A 21,067-nucleotide genomic window follows, 5' to 3' on the forward strand; every position below is an offset into this window, starting at 1 on the left:
ATTTAAATGTTGTATGAAACTCCATTCATACATAAAAAAATGAGTTTTTTTAATGTACACATCCGTCATCCACAGAATTTGGCTGAGCATCATTGAAAACCATCACTCACTAAACTGACACAATTCCTCTTTTGTTTTCCGGAGGATATGTATGATGATGAATGAATGAATTAGTTTATTTCCAACAAGAATTTACTATATGTACAGAACAGATAAGATACAATTGAATTACTATTTTAATTATAAAAAGGAACAAATAAAATTAGCAAAACACATTTTTTTATAGTAAATTATGATCTTATCTGCCTCAGTAAAAGGTTGCTCTAAGGAGATGGGTCTGCATAGGCAATAGTGACCTGCGCGTAGACCCGAGTTGCTCAAGATAAAAATAAAAATTGCAGCAGTTATTCCAAAAAGGATGATATGTAACTATTATTTTAACAATGCATTTTCTATATGAGTGTCTGTCTGCCTATCCACAATACCTTTATAAATAAAATGAGCTATAGACTTGACATTTTGCAAGCAAACTTAGCGAAGCCCGTTACGTGACATGGCGCACCCGCCTGTCTTGAAAAGGCTCAAATAATTAGTGTAAGGGCGATGGTTTTTTAAGGATAAAAAGGAAAGTTATATTCTTTTGCCGTTGTTAGGTAAGACAAATTCAACTCAAACTGGAGGTTTACAGAACCGATATCTGACGTAATACAAGTGTTGTATTTTAGTAAGCATGACAAAACTTAATCATATCTCCAAAAATCCTACTCTCTCAATGGCTTAAATACAGCGATGGATAAGGAGCAAAGGCGAATCACTATATAGCTCCGTCCTATTCAACTCACCTTTATAAGGGGATCTGTTTACTAGCAGTTTTGGTTCAACTAACATCTGTCGACCGAAGCTGGCTCTCCACAGCCAGGGCCTAGTATCATACAAGGCCCTGCTCCACAGCGAGGCTGAAGTATTACTGAGTTAATAGTTTGCTTATTGACATTAATCGACGCGGTGTGAACAGAAATCCTAGATGATAGTTGTCTCAACGGCCGCGTAAGCATAGGAGCTAAAATACCGTTTACTGCAAGCAGAGCAATCATTCACAATTGGATCTATGCTTCCGCCACACGAACAGCATTGACCCAACATCCATGATCCAAACTGATTGAGTAATGAGATATGCCCAAATAAGGTAACCTCGTACATGACTGTAATTGACTGCTAGCCTGTGTAACACCACAACTGCACCGGAAAGACAAACAGCATTGACCCAACATCCATGATCCCAGCTGATTGAGTAATGAGATGTGCTCGAGTAAGGTAACCTCGTACATGACTGTAATTGACTGCTAGCCTGTGTAACGCCACAACTGCCAGGGAAAGACAAACAGCGTTGACCCAACATCCATGATCCAAGCTGATTGAGTCATGATATATGCTCGAGTAAGGTAACCTCGTACATGACTGTAATTGACTGCTAGCCTGTGTAACACCACAACTGCCCCGGAAAGATAAACAGCATTGACCCAACATCCATGATCCAAGCTGATTGAGTAATGAGATGTGCTCGATTAAGGTAACCTCGTACATGACTGTAATTGACTGCTAGCCTGTGTAACACCACAACTGCCCCGGAAAGACAAACAGCATTGACCCAACATCCATGATCCAAGCTGATTGAGTAATGAGATGTGCTCGAGTAAAGTAACCTCGTACATGACTGTAATTGACTGCTAGCCTGTGTAACACCTCAACTGCACCGGAAAGACAAACAGCATTGACCCAACATCCATGATCCCAGCTGATTGAGTAATGAGATGTGCTCGAGTAAGGTAACCTCGTACATGACTGTAATTGACTGCTAGCCTGTGTAACGCCACAACTGCCAGGGAAAGACAAACAGCGTTGACCCAACATCCATGATCCAAGCTGATTGAGTAATGAGATGTGCTCGATTAAGGTAACTTCGTACATGACTGTAATTGACTGCTAGCCTGTGTAACACCACAACTGCCCCGGAAAGACAAACAGCATTGACCACACATCCATGATCCAAGCTGATTGAGTCATGATATATGCTCGAGTAAGGTAACCTCGTACATGACTGTAATTGACCGCTAGCCTGTGTAACACCTCAACTGCCCCGGAAAGATAAACAGCATTGACCCAACATCCATGATCCAAGCTGATTGAGTAATGAGATGTGCTCGATTAAGGTAACCTCGTACATGACTGTAATTGACTGCTAGCCTGTGTAACACCACAACTGCTCCGGAAAGACAAACAGCATTGACCCAACATCCATGATCCAAGCTGATTGAGTAATGAGATGTGCTCGAGTAAAGTAACCTCTTACATGTATGTAATTGACTGCAAGCCTGTGTAGCACCACAACTGCCCCGGAAAGACAAACAGCATTGACCCAACATCCATGATCCAAGCTGATTGAGTAATGAGATGTGCTCGATTAAGGTAACTTCGTACATGACTGTAATTGACTGCTAGCCTGTATAACACCACAACTGCCCTGGAAAGACAAACAGCTTTGACCCAACATCCATGATCCAAGCTGATTGAGTAATGAGATGTGCTCGATTAAGGTAACTTCGTACATGACTGTAATTGACTGCTAGCCTGTGTAACACCACAACTGCCAGGGAAAGACAAACAGCGTTGACCCAACATCCATGATCCAAGCTGATTGAGTAATGAGATGTGCTCGATTAAGGTAACTTCGTACATGACTGTAATTGACTGCTAGCCTGTGTAACACCACAACTGCCCCGGAAAGACAAACAGCATTGACCCACACATCCATGATCCAAGCTGATTGAGTCATGATATATGCTCGAGTAAGGTAACCTCGTACATGACTGTAATTGACCGCTAGCCTGTGTAACGCCACAACTGCCAGGAAAGACAAACAGCGTTGACCCAACATCCATGATCCAAGCTGATTGAGTCATGAGATGTGCTCGATTAAGGTAACTTCGTACATGACTGTAATTGACTGCTAGCCTGTGTAACGCCACAACTGCCAGGGAAAGACAAACAGCATTGACCCAACATCCATGATCCCAGCTGATTGAGTAATGAGATGTGCTCGAGTAAGGTAACCTCGTACATGACTGTAATTGACTGCTAGCCTGTGTAACGCCACAACTGCCAGGGAAAGACAAACAGCGTTGACCCAACATCCATGATCCAAGCTGATTGAGTCATGATATATGCTCGAGTAAGGTAACCTCGTACATGACTGTAATTGACTGCTAGCCTGTGTAACACCACAACTGCCCCGGAAAGATAAACAGCATTGACCCAACATCCATGATCCAAGCTGATTGAGTAATGAGATGTGCTCGATTAAGGTAACCTCGTACATGACTGTAATTGACTGCTAGCCTGTGTAACACCACAACTGCCCCGGAAAGACAAACAGCATTGACCCAACATCCATGATCCAAGCTGATTGAGTAATGAGATGTGCTCGAGTAAAGTAACCTCGTACATGACTGTAATTGACTGCTAGCCTGTGTAACACCACAACTGCACCGGAAAGACAAACAGCATTGACCCAACATCCATGATCCCAGCTGATTGAGTAATGAGATGTGCTCGAGTAAGGTAACCTCGTACATGACTGTAATTGACTGCTAGCCTGTGTAACGCCACAACTGCCAGGGAAAGACAAACAGCGTTGACCCAACATCCATGATCCAAGCTGATTGAGTAATGAGATGTGCTCGATTAAGGTAACTTCGTACATGACTGTAATTGACTGCTAGCCTGTGTAACACCACAACTGCCCCGGAAAGACAAACAGCATTGACCACACATCCATGATCCAAGCTGATTGAGTCATGATATATGCTCGAGTAAGGTAACCTCGTACATGACTGTAATTGACCGCTAGCCTGTGTAACACCTCAACTGCCCCGGAAAGATAAACAGCATTGACCCAACATCCATGATCCCAAGCTGATTGAGTAATGAGATGTGCTCGATTAAGGTAACCTCGTACATGACTGTAATTGACTGCTAGCCTGTGTAACACCACAACTGCTCCGGAAAGACAAACAGCATTGACCCAACATCCATGATCCAAGCTGATTGAGTAATGAGATGTGCTCGAGTAAAGTAACCTCTTACATGTATGTAATTGACTGCAAGCCTGTGTAGCACCACAACTGCCCCGGAAAGACAAACAGCATTGACCCAACATCCATGATCCAAGCTGATTGAGTAATGAGATGTGCTCGATTAAGGTAACTTCGTACATGACTGTAATTGACTGCTAGCCTGTATAACACCACAACTGCCCCTGGAAAGACAAACAGCTTTGACCCAACATCCATGATCCAAGCTGATTGAGTAATGAGATGTGCTCGATTAAGGTAACTTCGTACATGACTGTAATTGACTGCTAGCCTGTGTAACACCACAACTGCCCCGGAAAGACAAACAGCTTTGACCCAACATCCATGATCCAAGCTGATTGAGTAATGAGATGTGCTCGATTAAGGTAACTTCGTACATGACTGTAATTGACTGCTAGCCTGTGTAACACCACAACTGCCCCGGAAAGACAAACAGCGTTGACCCAACATCCATGATCCAAGCTGATTGAGTAATGAGATGTGCTCGATTAAGGTAACTTCGTACATGACTGTAATTGACTGCTAGCCTGTGTAACACCACAACTGCCCCGGAAAGACAAACAGCATTGACCACACACACATCCATGATCCAAGCTGATTGAGTCATGATATATGCTCGAGTAAGGTAACCTCGTACATGACTGTAATTGACCGCTAGCCTGTGTAACGCCACAACTGGCAGGGAAAGACAAACAGCGTTGACCCAACATCCATGATCCAAGCTGATTGAGTAATGAGATGTGCTCGATTAAGGTAACTTCGTACATGACTGTAATTGACTGCTAGCCTGTGTAACACCACAACTGCCCCGGAAAGACAAACAGCATTGACCACACATCCATGATCCAAGCTGATTGAGTCATGATATATGCTCGAGTAAGGTAACCTCGTACATGACTGTAATTGACCGCTAGCCTGTGTAACACCTCAACTGCCCCGGAAAGATAAACAGCATTGACCCAACATCCATGATCCAAGCTGATTGAGTAATGAGATGTGCTCCATTAAGGTAACCTCGTACATGACTGTGATTGACTGCTAGCCTGTGTAACACCACAACTGCTCCGGAAAGACAAACAGCATTGACCCAACATCCATGATCCAAGCTGATTGAGTAATGAGATGTGCTCGAGTAAAGTAACCTCTTACATGTATGTAATTGACTGCAAGCCTGTGTAGCACCACAACTGCCCCGGAAAGACAAACAGCATTGACCCAACATCCATGATCCAAGCTGATTGAGTAATGAGATGTGCTCGATTAAGGTAACTTCGTACATGACTGTAATTGACTGCTAGCCTGTATAACACCACAACTGCCCTGGAAAGACAAACAGCTTTGACCCAACATCCATGATCCAAGCTGATTGAGTAATGAGATGTGCTCGATTAAGGTAACTTCGTACATGACTGTAATTGACTGCTAGACTGTGTAACACCACAACTGCCCCGGAAAGACAAACAGCTTTGACCCAACATCCATGATCCAAGCTGATTGAGTAATGAGATGTGCTCGATTAAGGTAACTTCGTACATGACTGTAATTGACTGCTAGCCTGTGTAACACCACAACTGCCCCGGAAAGACAAACAGCTTTGACCCAACATCCATGATCCAAGCTGATTGAGTAATGAGATGTGCTCGATTAAGGTAACTTCGTACATGACTGTAATTGACTGCTAGCCTGTGTAGCGCCACAACTGCCCGGGAAAGACAAACAGTGATTGCCCGCGTCAGTTACAGAAACTTGTTGTGGCGCAGTTTGCGCTTTCAATCGTAGTAGACATTACGTGCCCTAGTTTGAATTCTGAGTCCTGGCGCAATTTATAGAATCCTTCAGAACGCGGAAATAAATAAGTTAACGTATCCAAGAATGAAGTTATGTGTGACTGATATTTCGTGCTATAATTTAAACAATTTGCTTCACCTCATCGAAATTACAGCGAGAAAAATGTACTTTGAAGAGGAATTTCCGAATGAATGAGCAAGAAATATATATTCAATGAGCCAGTTTTTTTATCTAAACAGGGCACATCTCAAAGCGTACACCCTTTGATGAAATCTATTGCAATTCATTGGTTTTATCCTGGACCAAGCGTTGATTCTTGTTTTCACTTACCCAAGTTACCTTTGATGGGCATGGTTCAGGTTGTTACACCTTCTCATTTATACCTAGCTTTAGAATTACATTCAGTTGTTATAAAGCGGGCTAGACTCATCAGCTGATCCAAACCGTACTAAACAGTTATTGGTAAAGAGAATTAACTTTTAGTAATAATGTAATTAGTTAGCAAAAATAATAAAACAATAACATTATTGCTTGGTTGAAATTAGTAACAAATCATTAATCACGAACAATAGACTAAAAAATAATAACAGTATGAAAGAATTTGGATAAAAACAAAAAATTAATAGTAAGAGCAAAAAAATGTGTTTTGTAAAATATACAACAATCATCAGTGTCGTGCAGTACAGATAAGTAACACCATGCAAGAAAACTCAATACATATATTAAGTAATAAAAAATATGACTAAATAATTCAGTTAAAAAAATAACAATAATAATAAAACAAAAGAGAAACTGCACTTTCAGGGCATGTGAAAAATAACAATAAATTAATAGCTATATGTAACCTTACCAACATTTAAGATACTTTAAATACCAGAGTATAAAGTTTCATAATGTTCTGTCCATATATATCAGGAAATTAAATAGGCAAGACTTATAAAATTCGATTAAAATTATTTTATTGTAAATATCTACTAACAGTTTGCATGGATTTATGGCTGTTTAAAAGACAATGTATTTTTTCTACTAAAGCTTAGAATAAAAAATTACTTTACCTTGTTGCATACAAAATTTGTATTTTGACAATGAACATTATGATTTGATTATGTTAAAACTTAACACTCGTATATTATTCAATTTTATCTTTATTGTATAGATTTATACGTAATATTTTATAAAACAAACTATTTCATATTTTTAGATAAGTTCCTTGGAATATTCCTTAATCTACAATAATTAATGCTGATATACGACTATTGTATCAACGTCGTCTGCTGGGAGACAGAGTTCTTATTTTGATTAAATAATATAAATACTATGAATTACTCAGCATTACTTAGATAAGGCTTATCCTAGATAAGATTGTATGTAAAAGAATTTAATACTCTTATAAATAAGGAAACAAAATATTGACATTAAAACCTTTTAAAAGAGCAATAATCCAGTTTATAAAAGTAAATAAAAGTACTGAATAAATACAACTTTGTTGCAAGAAACTGCACCAAGGATCTCGTACAAACAGATAAACCCCGCTGCAAGAAAAATAAAACATCAAAGTTTCGAGGAAGTTGATACTTGGAGACATTAACATTTTCTAAAACTTTGACATTCAATACTCGTGAACAAGGCAAAGTAATATTCAATTTATACAGAGTAGAAATACATTCAATTATTCTAACTACTGATCGGGAACTTTCTTGAAGGAATAACTTATAAACCCAAACTACGACAATAGAATACAGGGCTGCAGTCAATAGAAGTTTGAATGTGGCTATTAAAAGTTCATTTATAAGCACCATATTCTTGATTGCCTGAGTGATTGTATAACTGGAAAAATTCTATATCTATATGTCTGTCAATGTCTCTGTAAGAAACTTAATTTCTAAAAATAAAACACTAAGTGGTACTTGTCAATACATGGAATTTGATCGACCGTTAGTTAAATTGGTTTTATGTTTAGTTATGGTAGCAACGATAAAATCACAGAATAATTACGTTTAAAGGTTATTTTTGACGATGGAAGGATTGTGAAGGAAACAGGATTTTTCCGGACATTTGCCATCGTTCAGTGAAACAAGAAAACAGTAACACTACGTTTCGAGATCTGCAATCTGATCTCTTCTTCAGGTAAAAAACTAACCTAATACATAATTACAAACTAAGTTAAAATAAACAAATCTTACTAAAGCGTTGTGGCACGCCTAAGTCAGGAATCACAACCTACATGTTGTTGTCAACATCACTAACACTAAAGACATGCACTTAATACAAAACTATACAAAACACTAATCATTAAAAGTAAACTACGGAAACAGGTCACAATGCGTCTTCACTCGTCTACTGACCACCTACGACTGACCAGAGGGACTAGCCAATGGCAATCGTGACGGCTGGCTAAAACAAGATGGCGGAAATACAAGGGAAGGGGAACAGGAATGGGCCCTTTCGTTATTATTGGTTCATGCGAGATGAACTTCTTAAAACCATATTGTGACTCCGCATTGGTTTATTACAAATATCCGATCCGTTTGATACTTTTGGTTTTCTCTTTAGTTCATTTTTTAGAATTGGCAACCAAAGCGGCCTAATCTCGACTGATGGTTGACTGATTGGTTGGTCTGCCAATTTAGGTAGACGTAGGTGGTCAGTAGACGAGTGAAGACGCATTGTGACCTGTTTCCGTAGTTTACTTTTAATGTTTAGTGTTTTGTATAGTTTTGTATTAAGTGCATGTCTTTAGTGTTAGTGATGTTGACAACAACATGTAGGTTGTGATTCCTGACTTAGGCGTGCCACAACGCTTTAGTAAGATTTGTTTATTTTAACTTAGTTTGTAATTATGTATTAGGTTAGTTCTTTACCTGAAGAAGAGATCAGATTGCAGATCTCGAAACGTAGTGTTACTGTTTTCTTGTTTCACTGAACGATGGCAAATGTCCGGAAAAATCCTGTTTCCTTCAGAATAATTACATTTGTTAAAAAGAACAATCCTGAGTACAACCCACTAACATTTTAACGTTGCACAACTCCTACTTATGCTACATTACAATTTGGTGTATATGTGTATAAACTTTTAATATTTAACAGTCAAATGTAAAAAAAGGTTTTATTTTACCGTGGCGCGGTGAAGTTAGAGCTAGATAATCCCGCATAGAGGTGACTTCCGAACCACCAGCAATGGCCGGGCAGGTGGGCTGCTTGCAAGGACAGAATCACTTAGCAGTTAGAACCTATCCAAGCAGCAGCCACCCTCGACGTTGCTTGATTCGGTTACGTTGCGAAAACCGCCATACTTGCTACAATGCGCCATTGGGCATTTAAACAATGCTCTGACACCTTAACGAACGTAATGTTAAAAATATGTGAATGCATCATTTGGTAAGAATTCTCGAGGAAGATTTGATGTGTAGACGAGTTTGAAATAAAACTAAATTTTTTATAAAAAATAAAAGGAGTTCTATGGTGGTACATTTGCAACCTTAGACTTTAGCTTAGCGTTGCTAAAGCATATAACTCAGTAGGCTGACAAAATGTCGCTTTGTCTGCGAGATGAAGGAAGAATTTATTCCCTGTGTGGTTGGTTGTCTGTCTGTCTATAGGACATATCGAGAATGAATTTATTGCAATTTCACATGCAACCTCAAAGAAGTCTGTTATGCAAGTCGTGATTTGGCGTTATCCTACTTGAAATAAATAGAACACATCAATCCGTAACTAACACTTCCGTGTATACTCATAGAGTTAACTCTACTCTTTATGAGAATGCTGATGATTTATAAATGATACATCAGTCATGAGTCGGCGCTCAGAGAGTGAAGGTCGCAGAGATAACGCTGTGTGCCGGTCGTTCTAAGCCTAACCTGTATATGCCAGTTAGTGCAAGCTTTCTATTTATTTTCTACTTTGTATACTTATTTTGGTGTTTACATCGACAATATTTTATTTTGCTGGTTCGCTATTATTTTTTTCAAACATGGCTGTTTGTGACGTGTGTGTGAAACCTGTGAAATCTAACCAGGGTAAGTTGCAGTGCAGTGACTGCAAAAAGGAGTTCCATGCGCAGTGTTACAGCTATAGTAGGGCTGACGTAGAATGTCTAAATGCAGAGGGTTTGCCATGGAGGTGTAAGCCTTGTAGTGCAGTAAGAAGGAAAAGTCTTCGTTTTGATGCTGAAGTTACTGAGGGGTCGCTCACTTTGGAGGATGTAATGCAGAAAATCATAGAAATCGCTGATAACCAGAAAAAGCAAGAGGCGGACTTTAATAAGGCCTACGAACACATGAATGAAAAATTGGAAGAAAATACGAGGTCAGTGATTGAGCATAAGGAGTCCATTGATAAATGTTTGAAGGTAGTATATGAAATAATAGCAGAAAACAATTGATTAACACGTAAAGTTTCTGAGCTTGAGCGTAAGATCGAAGACATGGAGCAATACTCGAGGCTGAAACGCGGTCGAAATCCATGGAGTTCCTGAGAGCAAGAATGAGGATGTTGTGCAAGTGATCAAGGATGTCGGGAAAGGTTTGGATATGGATATAACTGACTCGATGATAGATGCCTGTCATCGACTGGGGAGACGATCTGAACCTGGAAGTCCACCACCTGGTATAATAGTGAAGTTTGTTAGACGTCTAGACAAGGAGGAAACTTCTGAAGAAACATCGTGTGAAATCCAACTTCTCGACCAGACACATGAACTTGACAATGGATCAGCCTGTGTACCTGAACGAGTCCCTTTCACCTACAAGGCGGAGACTGTTCGCGGAGGCGAGGAAGGCAAAGAAGGACAAAGGATACAGGTTCCTGTGGGTCCGCAACGGGAAGATCCTCATGCGCAAAGAAGAGAAGAGTCCAGTGATTCAGGTGACCTGTCAGGCTGACGTAGCTAACCTGTAGGTTGTAACGATAATGGTAATCACCTTCCAAAGATCAATTTTGAGTTACCGGTGTATTACTAAGCTATTATACCTTAGTTTGATTTTTTTCTAAGAAAATTTATAAACCAAGTAATTATTTAAAATGCAATTTTTATTTATCTGATTATATATAGTTTTTTTTACTTTAATAGTATTAATTTTCTGAGATATAGCCTTATTATTAATATCTGTTTCATTCTTGATTCAGGTTTTTTACATTTTATGTAACAATAAATTGAAAATAATGTAGTAATATTTCATCAGAATATTAGAAGCATAAGAGCAAACTTTGATCTATTTTCAGCTGAAATGATAAGTAACAATTTTTCTCCTGACATAATAATTTTATCTGAAATTTGGATAAATTCTAATGAAGTTAATTTATATAATTTAAATAATTATAATGTATATTTTAAATGTAATGAACAACACAGGGCGGGTGGTATAGCAATTTATTTTAAAAAGTCATTGATAAACGTTAGTAAATTAGATCTATCTTGTCAATCAGCTGATTTGCTCCTGTTGTCGTTTGAAATAATGGGTAAAAAGTTTTCATTGATCGCTATTTATAGATTGCAGTCCTTTACAGCGGATGTTTTTGTTGATGATATGAAAATGTTGTTCAACAGAATGAATAATACTTTTAAAAATATTAAAAATTTATTGTGGGTCGGAGATGTAAATATAAATATTTTTGATTGTTATAATTTTAAAACAGCAACGTATGAATACAGTAGTTTTATGGCAATTAATGGTTTAGAAAACTGTTTGAATGAACCAACTAGAATAACTAATGAGTCAAAAACTTGTATAGATCATGTGTTTGTTAGGCTTTCTGATAAAGGTGTTGTAAATGTAGAAGCAAGTGTTAGGCATCTGGACATAACTGACCACTCACTCGTGCAAGTACAAGTGTGCGTGTTGGGAGGGGTGGAGGGGAGCGGAGCTGTGCCTCCCCGTCCCTCCACTCCTCGCTGCCGCACTGATTACAAACGTTTGGAACAGTTTTTGATAGACAACGCTGACTGGACACCGGTGTATGGTCGGCTTGATGCGTCATCTGCATTCGATCAGTTTTTTGACGTTTTGGTGACGTTCATAATTGAAAGTAAGGTTGAAGTTAAATCTAATTATTCATCTTTCACTAAAATCAAGCCTTGGATTAATGATTACATTTGCATGAAAATAAAGAAAAGAAATCATCTATTTAAATTAGTAAAAAAGCACCCTCAAAATGTGGAATTAAAAAAATATTATTCAGCGTTTATAAATAAGTTAAAAATAGATATTAAGGACCTCAAAAATAAATATTACAAATATAAATTTGAGCAAAGTAAAGGAAACTCGAAATCTACATGGAAATTAGTGAATAAATTAACAGGTCAAGGAAGAGAAAATGATTGTCAGATAAAAGTTCAAATTAATGATGATGATGTTGTTGATGAACCCTTTGTATTAGCTAATGAATTTAAGTCTTTCTTTTTGGATATAGTAAATCAAATAAATTTAAATTCACAAATCAGTAATAATTTCTTAAATCTGCCTTATAAAAACCAGTTTTTAAATAGAATAGAAAGAAAGTCAATATATTTAGAACCAGTATTAACACAAGAGATTATACTTACAATTGATTCTCTAAAAAACAACAGTGCTGCAGGTGTAGATGAAATTAGTTCTGTCTTATTGAAGAAAATAAAAACTAAAATTATTGATGTTCTAACGTATATCACAAACTTAAGTTTTACTACTGGAGTTTTTCCAGAAAAACTTAAACTTGCTGTAGTGATACTTATATACAAGAATGGATCCAAAACACAATGTAACAGTTACAGGCCAATATCCTTGTTGTCATGTTTCTCCAAGGTATTTGAGAAATTAATAAAAAAAAAAGAATAATAGGTTTTTTGCAAAATACAAACTTTTTTAGCTGCAACCAATTTGGATTTAGATCTGGGCTAAATACCGAGCATGCTTTAATTAATTTTATGACTGATGTACACAATGGTTTAAATGAAGGGAAGTGCGTGGGAGGATTATTTTTGGACATTAGGAAGGCATTTGATACGGTTAATCATAATAATCTTCTGGACAAACTTAATTCGTGTGGTATTAGATGTATTGTTCATAAATGGTTTGAAAGCTATCTTTTGAAGAGAAAACAATGTGTTAAAGTAAGTTCAGTTATTAGTAACTTGGGTGAGATAACAAGTGGTGTTCCGCAGGGTTCGGTATTGGGTGCACTATTGTTTATAATCTATATAAATGATCTGTGCGGAGCTACATTTAAGGGTAACTTGACATCTTTTGCTGACGATAGGGCATTGTCTTACAAAGGACTTGAGTGGAATACAGTGGAATACAGAGTAGAAATAGCAATGGAGGAAGATCTTAAAGCATTAAAGTGGTGGTTTTTCAACTAATTGTATGGTCTTGAGTTCAGAAAAAACCAAATTTATTACTTTTACCTTAAAACAAAACCCAACTGTCTTCAAAAAAGTTAGATACATGTGTGCGTTCTGCCTTGAAAATAATTGTATGGGAACGTGTTTAAGAGATGAGTGCACATTTGTCAAATCCACAAATGAGATAAAATACTTGGGTATTATATTAGAAAGTGATGTTTCTTGGAAAGCACACATAACTAAATTAAGGGCTAAATTAAACAACATAACAAGATATTTTTTATTTTTTAAGGAACTTATGTGATATAAATGTTTTGCGTATGTTATATTTTTCATTGGTTCAAAGTCGTTTGGAATATGGAATCGTGATTTGGGGTAGTACTTATAAGACTTACTTAGACATACTATACATACAGCAAAAACATATATTAAGATTGATGTGTCTTAAAAATAAATTTGAACATACAAGCCCGCTTTTTAAAACACTTAAAATTCTCGAACTTTATCATTTGTTTGCTTATAAGGTAATATGTTCATTTTACTCTAGGAGTGGTATCAATCCTCAACCAGCAAATAAGTATAGAACAAAACTTAGAAACTGTAGCAATTTCATTGTTCCCAAACCAAACAATGCATACTTTTACTAGAACTTACAACTTTATCGCGCCTCGCATGTTTAATAAATTACCAGACAATATAAAAAATTCATCCACTAAATTCACTTAAAAAAAAAATTAAATGATTATCTTGTAGAAGTAAATAGTGTTGATTTTCTTTTTAATATACGGCAGTAAACCTAATATAGTGACAAAATGAGTAGTTTTTATGGTACAACTGACTACAGCCTGTATTTTCCCAAAATATTACAAAATAATAAATTCACAATGATGTCGGTGATAATTAATTATTTTTTATTAATTCTTTTTTACCGATTTTGTTTGTTTGTTGAAGTTGTTGCAAAGTTTAGGTATGGCAACAATTCAAGTACAGTAGACCGTTTGTTTTTAAAGTTAGTATAATTTTTTTTTCCTCTCTGGTAGCTGAGATTTTTTTTTTGTTAATTTAAATTGTAGGAACCTCAAAACAGGCATTGCCTAAGAGGCCCTAGATTTCCTTTTATCCATATTTGTAAATTTTTAAATATAGTACGAGTATAATGTGTAGTTAAGTTTATAGGTAAGAACTCATTGGTTATATTAATTTTGTAAATAATTTACTGTTTTGTATAATACTGTACCATTGTATAAAAAAAAGGAAATAAATATATTCTTATTCTTTATATTTGCTATAATGGTAGCTGACAGAAACTGGTTATAAACTTCGCTATTGATGTTTGATTGTTATTAATCAGGAGGGAATCTGGACATTGTTCACAATTTTTTAAACTTACTATTCTGGTTTTTCAAAGTGTAAGTATAAATCCACGAGGAAATATGTAAGCGTGTAGAAAACTTAAAGTTAACATAGCAAGCGCTTTCAAAATAAGATTTACTGCAATGTATCAGTTAAAAATACCCGAACTATTTTACCCGTTTTGCAGACCTTTGTAAAATATAATTTTAAAGTTATTTTTGAACATTTTTAAAAGATTTAAATACATTTTTTGTTCAGTATAGAATAAACTAAATTATTTCTTAATAACTGTGAAAAATAATTATTCTTGAAATATTTTTATGCTAAAAATAACATACATAAAATGTGTTTTTAAATTTAAAAATTGTAAAGTACTATTGTTTAATAGTACGCACTTGGTTTATTAATTTAAAAAAAATTAGTTAAAAGTGAGCAACTGAGCCAAATTTCATTAATGTATCTCAGTAAATAAATAAAATATGGATTAACTATTAAATATGTTTTACAAGAATCCTAATTCTATTTAACAGTCTAACTAAACAAGTGTCACTAATATTAATAATTACTAGTCTAACTAAACAGGGATGAATTAGAATAATTACAACAAAGCAAAGTAAATATAAATATATAAAGTATAATACTAAAAATATTGGAGTAATAAAGAACAGCTATGCTTACTCAATAATAAAAGTGCATATTTATTTGTCATTTATAACCGATTGACATTTAAAAGTATATCACAGGTGAAGTATTATTTTTAGAATATAAATTAAATTATGGCTTAAAATGAGTGTACTATACCCATAGAAACAATCTCCTAAAAATATCCGACAAGAGTTTCAATACACCCTTTGTACATGAAATTGCCCTTGAGAAATTTACCTAAGTCATAAAATTGCTTCTCTTACCAAAATAGATCTCAAAGTTGTCCTTCAAGCGAACAGTACATCTATTTACTGTTATATTTCCTGGAGTCAATTTTTTACACTTTATATTCCACAAAAATATATAAATCATCCGTAAATTCATAGGCTAGAATAATTTACTGGTAATTTTAAAATGTGCACTTGAAACCAAAGGGGATAATGCAGATCCCTGTAGAATGTCCTTACTTTTAGATCTTCAAGTAGTCAACTAATTTATTTAATTTAAAATTTTCGGTTAATGTTAATAATAATAAATAGATATAATATATGTACATACTATTTCACTACACTATTTTATAAGTTATAAGTTTTATGAGTGTAGGATTTAGACATTATATCGGTTAAAACAGACGTGTAGAGGTTTTATCCACAAAACGTTGAGCTTTTGTATTATTTGAGATAACCCATACTGTAATATATAGCATTTGTTGGAGTCAGGCGGGGCTGTGTACAGAATCGGCTTCTACCACTAACATTTCCAAATGATGGATGACGTAGAGTTATTAATCAGCTGCATTGTACAAGTGTTATAGACCGATTCATTAGTTATTGTCAGCCCCAATACTACCCCATTCATCTCGACCCCACCCTTACCTTGATCCATTTATTGTTAACATTCCCTCGTAATTAACAACGGCAGGAATTACCTTTGGTGTAGACACAGTCAACTCTCAAAGCTCCGAACGAACTCTAAACAATTGCTGATAATAAAGCACTGCATCTGCTCAGAAATTATTGGTAACTAAAATTGGCAATGAAGTACTGCAAAACATTACCCCATTTTAATATCATTGGTAGAGATTTTTGTACGGTTAGGATAGCCGTAGTGAGATGGCCACGGTCAAAATTATATTTTCATATAGACCAAAATTATATTAGCATTTGTTATGGAGAATATTGGTAAGCAGTTTAAAATATCAGTTCAAATCACTAGTATAACCTTACATGGTTCCATTTTATATAAAACTCGCCTTTCACATGTCACTAATCGATTTCTTTGTTTTCAGTAATAAAAAAGACTTAATGAAAAATATTAATTTTATCACAAAATAAATTTTCAAACACTTAAAACTGTAATCATACTAGACATTCCTTCGTCTTACTTAAAAAAATGTTACCTCATCAACCAAAAAGTTTGGCAAAATGAAGTAACATTTTGTGACAAAAAGTGTTTCCTTACAATCTCCATCCTGTCCTAAGGTGAATGTGTGATGCAACTGAAACCCTCAACTGAATTAAGCCGAAACAGGTTGCAATGCCAAAATTGACAAGAGCTTGCGCTTATTGTTTTATTTACGACTTTTGTCGAATGCGTTGTTGGACAATCGGTTACTTGAGTAACAGATCCTAAACGGGTAAGCGAACTTTTTGTGACTTTGTTACTTGAATAACGGATTCGACCCGAACTCGGGTATTCGGGAATTCGGGTATCCGAACTCTTAGTAACATTCTTGAGTGAGGGGTCCTAAAAGAATAACTCATTGCGACAATAACCGTCTTGTCAATGCAGAACTAACTACACATGTCGAAACAAAGTGGGAAGATGTTAAGGGCTACTTTGCGTGATTCCATTTTCATTCTTTTGGAACTAATCGCCATGCTAACACACCCTTGAAAATTCCTTCTGCTAGATACTCCTTTTTGCATGGTCTCGATGACGCACTTAATTTATTATTGCATATTAAAACTGTTGTAACTTTAGAAGAATACTTTTCTAAGAGATGATTTTATAGATTTGTTAGCTATTGTTTCTATTTTGCTGTAATAATGAACATTATACCAAAATATCGGATTACTTTTTTTACGAAACAAAAACATAAAAGACTTATATCTAGCTTATTTTCTAATCACATTCACATGCCTAATTTTGTTAAAATTTGGTCTGTTCGTTTCATGCCAGTCAATGTTCAATTTCCTTAGATATTTATTTATAGCTCCTTTTGAAGGATCTCGACCTTAAATGTTAAAAAGTTAAAAATAGAAATGTTAGAATATTACCATTCATTCTGCATGCCATTCATTCTTTAAGATTTCTTTCAACAATGTTTATGAAATGGAATTGACTCTGTTTAAAGTTTTTGATCGATAATGGTTGATTTAAATGGATAGTATGATTTCTTAAGTTTGCTTCGAATGCTTGTCGTTGCAATTTGCTTCGTTATATGTACAAAAATGTACAACACTACGGTTCGCAGATTGTTAGGTACCCTATTCTTCAGGGTTAAAAAACCCTCATAAATGAAAAACTTATAAATAAAAATGTGCGTTAATGGAAAGCCATTTAAAGGTTTATTTAAGTGATATCTGACTGGTACATGAACGGTATGAAGTTGAGTCTGGAGAGAATGAACTCAAGTGATTTCACTGCACTGTGTGGCAGTTCATTGCTGCACCTTTTAGTGTATAAGCTTTTGTATGTATAAGAATTTGATACCTGAAAAGAGGATAGTTTTTTATCCTTAAAACGTAGAACTATAATGTTTTTGTAATATATAACGGTGTAACATTTCATGCTGTCCTTTCATGTCCTTGCCGTTGACAAAAAAGTAAACAAAACTCACGATACTACACATACCATGTGATGGTTTAGATTAATGACTTATCGATTAATTTGTAATAACGAAAAGGGTTTTTTATATTTTAAATACTTCATTTCTTCATAATTTGCTAATATAATTTGTAATAATTTTATAATAGCAGATATGATTCTTAATTGAAAAATTACCAAAAGAGCAGCTTGTATAAGAACAGGATTTCATGGAATTCATGTAATTATTGGAACAATTTTTATTATTGTATCATTACTCCGAATATTAAAATTACATTTTTCAAGAACTCACCACGTTGGATTTGAAGCATCAGCTTGATATTGACATTTTGTTGATGTTGTTTGATTATTCTTATATATTTCAATTTACTGATGAGGTAGATAATTCATTTATTATAAACAGTACATCAGGATTCCAACTTGAAGGTTTTATTAATTAAAATGAATAATAAATTTAACTATAATTTTTTTTTATTACTATAATCCTTATATTAATTATTATAATATTAATTATTATAATTGGTAAAAAAGGTATTATTGAATACCAAAAATCAACTCCATTTGAATGTGGATTTAATCCAATTTCTCATAAACGATTACCATTTTCTATTCATTTTTTCTTAATTGCTGTTTTATTTTTGATTTTTGACATTGAAATCATCATTATTTTACCTATAATTTTAACTATATATAATGTAAATATAATAACATGACTATTAACGTCAATTATATTCATTTTTAATTTTAATAATTGGTTTATATCATGAATGATATAATGGGATATTAAATTGAGCTAAATAGGAATATATTTAATTATAATATTTGATTTGCATTCAAAAGGTGCTTAATAAGCTAATCTTAACATAGAAGTAAAAAAGTTACATTTAGTTTTCGACCTAAAATTAGGAATAGATTTCCCATGTTTTAGTTAAAGCCAAAATTAGAGGCATCTTATTGTTAAAAAGAATAATAAATTTATTCTAACTAAAAGAGGTTAAGTTAAAGAGATAGCTGCTAACTAATTTCTTAAGCGGTTTAATTCCGTTTACCTCTTATCCATATAGTTTAAAAAACATTTTATTTTCATTAAAAAAAAAGGAATTTAATTCCTATGGATTGTTACTAGAAATATAATCACCTTAATATCTTCAATATCATGCTCTAATTAAGCTATAGTAACAAATTAAAATTATAAATCAAATTAAAAATGTTAATAAAAAAACCTTTAAATTATTTATAGAATAAAATTGAATAAAATTTGATAGATTTACTAAATAATAAGAAATACCTATAGGACCATAGTATTCACTTCATATTAAAGAATTAGATTTTGAATTTTCAGAAAATAAATAAACATTCTTATATAAGAAATTTAAGTAACTAGATATAAATCATATGTTTCCATTAAATAAATAATAAGTTATATTAAAATAGTAATTAAATTTACAAGATTCCATACCTAATCAAATACCTATTAAAACTAATAGTAAGGAAGCTATTTTAAGCTTTATCGGAAGTAAAATAAAATAGAAATCAAAATTTATTAATCAAAGCATTCTACACCCAGTGAAAACTGAAAATAAAGTTAAAATAAAAATCTTAATTTTATATATAAATATTCATCATAAATAAAATTTATGCTAATAAACTTATTATTAGGAATCATTGAATAATAAAATAAACGAAATCTATAAAAAGCAGTTAAACCTAGAGAAAAATAAAAAATTACAAAAACTAAGTAATTTAATTGATTTCTTACTATATATTCAATAATTATATCCTTGGAATAAAATCCAGATAAAAATGGAATTCCACATAGAGTTAAATTAGCAATATTAAAACAAGAAGTTGTAAAAGGTATTAATATACACACTGATCCCATTAATCGAATATCTTGATTATCATTTATATAAAAAATAAAAATACCTGAACAAAGAAATAAGAGAGATTTAAATATAGCATGTCTTAATAAATGAAAAAATGATAAATCAAGAAGACCTAAAAATAAAGAACTTATTATTAAACCTAGTTGACTTAGAGTAGATAAAGCAATAATTTTTTTTAAATCAAATTCATAAATTGCACAAATAGAAGAAAAAGTTATAGTTATTATACTAATAAATAAAAATATATAATTATTAAAATTGAAACTATTATAAAAACGAATTAATAGATAAACTCCAGCTGTAACTAAAGTAGATGAATGAACTAATGAAGAAACAGGCGTCGGAGCTGCTATGGCAGCAGGTAATCAACGAGAAAAAGGAATTTGAGCTCTCTTTGTAAAACAAGAAATAATTATTAAATAAAAAAATATATTCATTATAATAATCTAAGTAATACATAAAATGTCATCCCCCATAGGATATAATTCAACAAGCAGAAATTAATAAACCAATATCACCAATTCGATTAGTTAAACAAGTAATTATTCCAGCTAAATATCTTTTCATTAAATTATAATAAATAACTAAACAATAAGATACAAGACCTAATCCATCCCAACCTAAAAGAATTCTAATTAAATTAGGTCTCATAATTATTAAAATTATACTAAAAACAAACAGAATAACTAAAAACAAAAAACGATTTATATTATAATAACCAAAACCTATATAATCAGAGCTGTAAAAAACAACCATTGAAGAAATTAGTATAACAAACCGCTGAAAAAGAAATAGATACTCAATCAAAAATTATTAAATAATTAATTCTTAAAGAATTAATTAATAGAATATTTCACTCCAATATTAAAAATATTCCATTATACATAAAATATAAAGAAATAATAAATGGTTTAATGGTAACAAAAAAAACAGAAAAAATAAATAAAATCAAAAATCAATATAAGTAAACATTTAATTTTAACAAAATTTAAGGTAATATACATCTAAGAAACCACAACTCTTTATTTTTTTTAAAACTACTTAAGTTATCAAAAAATACAATCTATAAATAAAAGAATTAAAAATAAGGGTAT

At 33.7% G+C, this 21,067-nt stretch overlaps 1 protein-coding gene across 1 annotated transcript; it reads right to left on the bottom strand.

Annotated features, from left to right (window-relative positions):
- Positions 1-19,672: 19,672 nt before the first annotated feature.
- LOC124364320 (NADH-ubiquinone oxidoreductase chain 5-like) lies at positions 19,673-20,578 on the bottom strand. The gene is given in 1 exon segment (XM_046819698.1): positions 19,673-20,578. A coding segment is annotated over 1 exon segment (738 nt). The 5' UTR covers positions 20,411-20,578.
- Positions 20,579-21,067: the final 489 nt, after the last annotated feature.

Source organism: Homalodisca vitripennis, chromosome 6, assembly GCF_021130785.1.
Source record: "Homalodisca vitripennis isolate AUS2020 chromosome 6, UT_GWSS_2.1, whole genome shotgun sequence".
NCBI lineage: Eukaryota > Metazoa > Arthropoda > Insecta > Hemiptera > Cicadellidae > Homalodisca > Homalodisca vitripennis.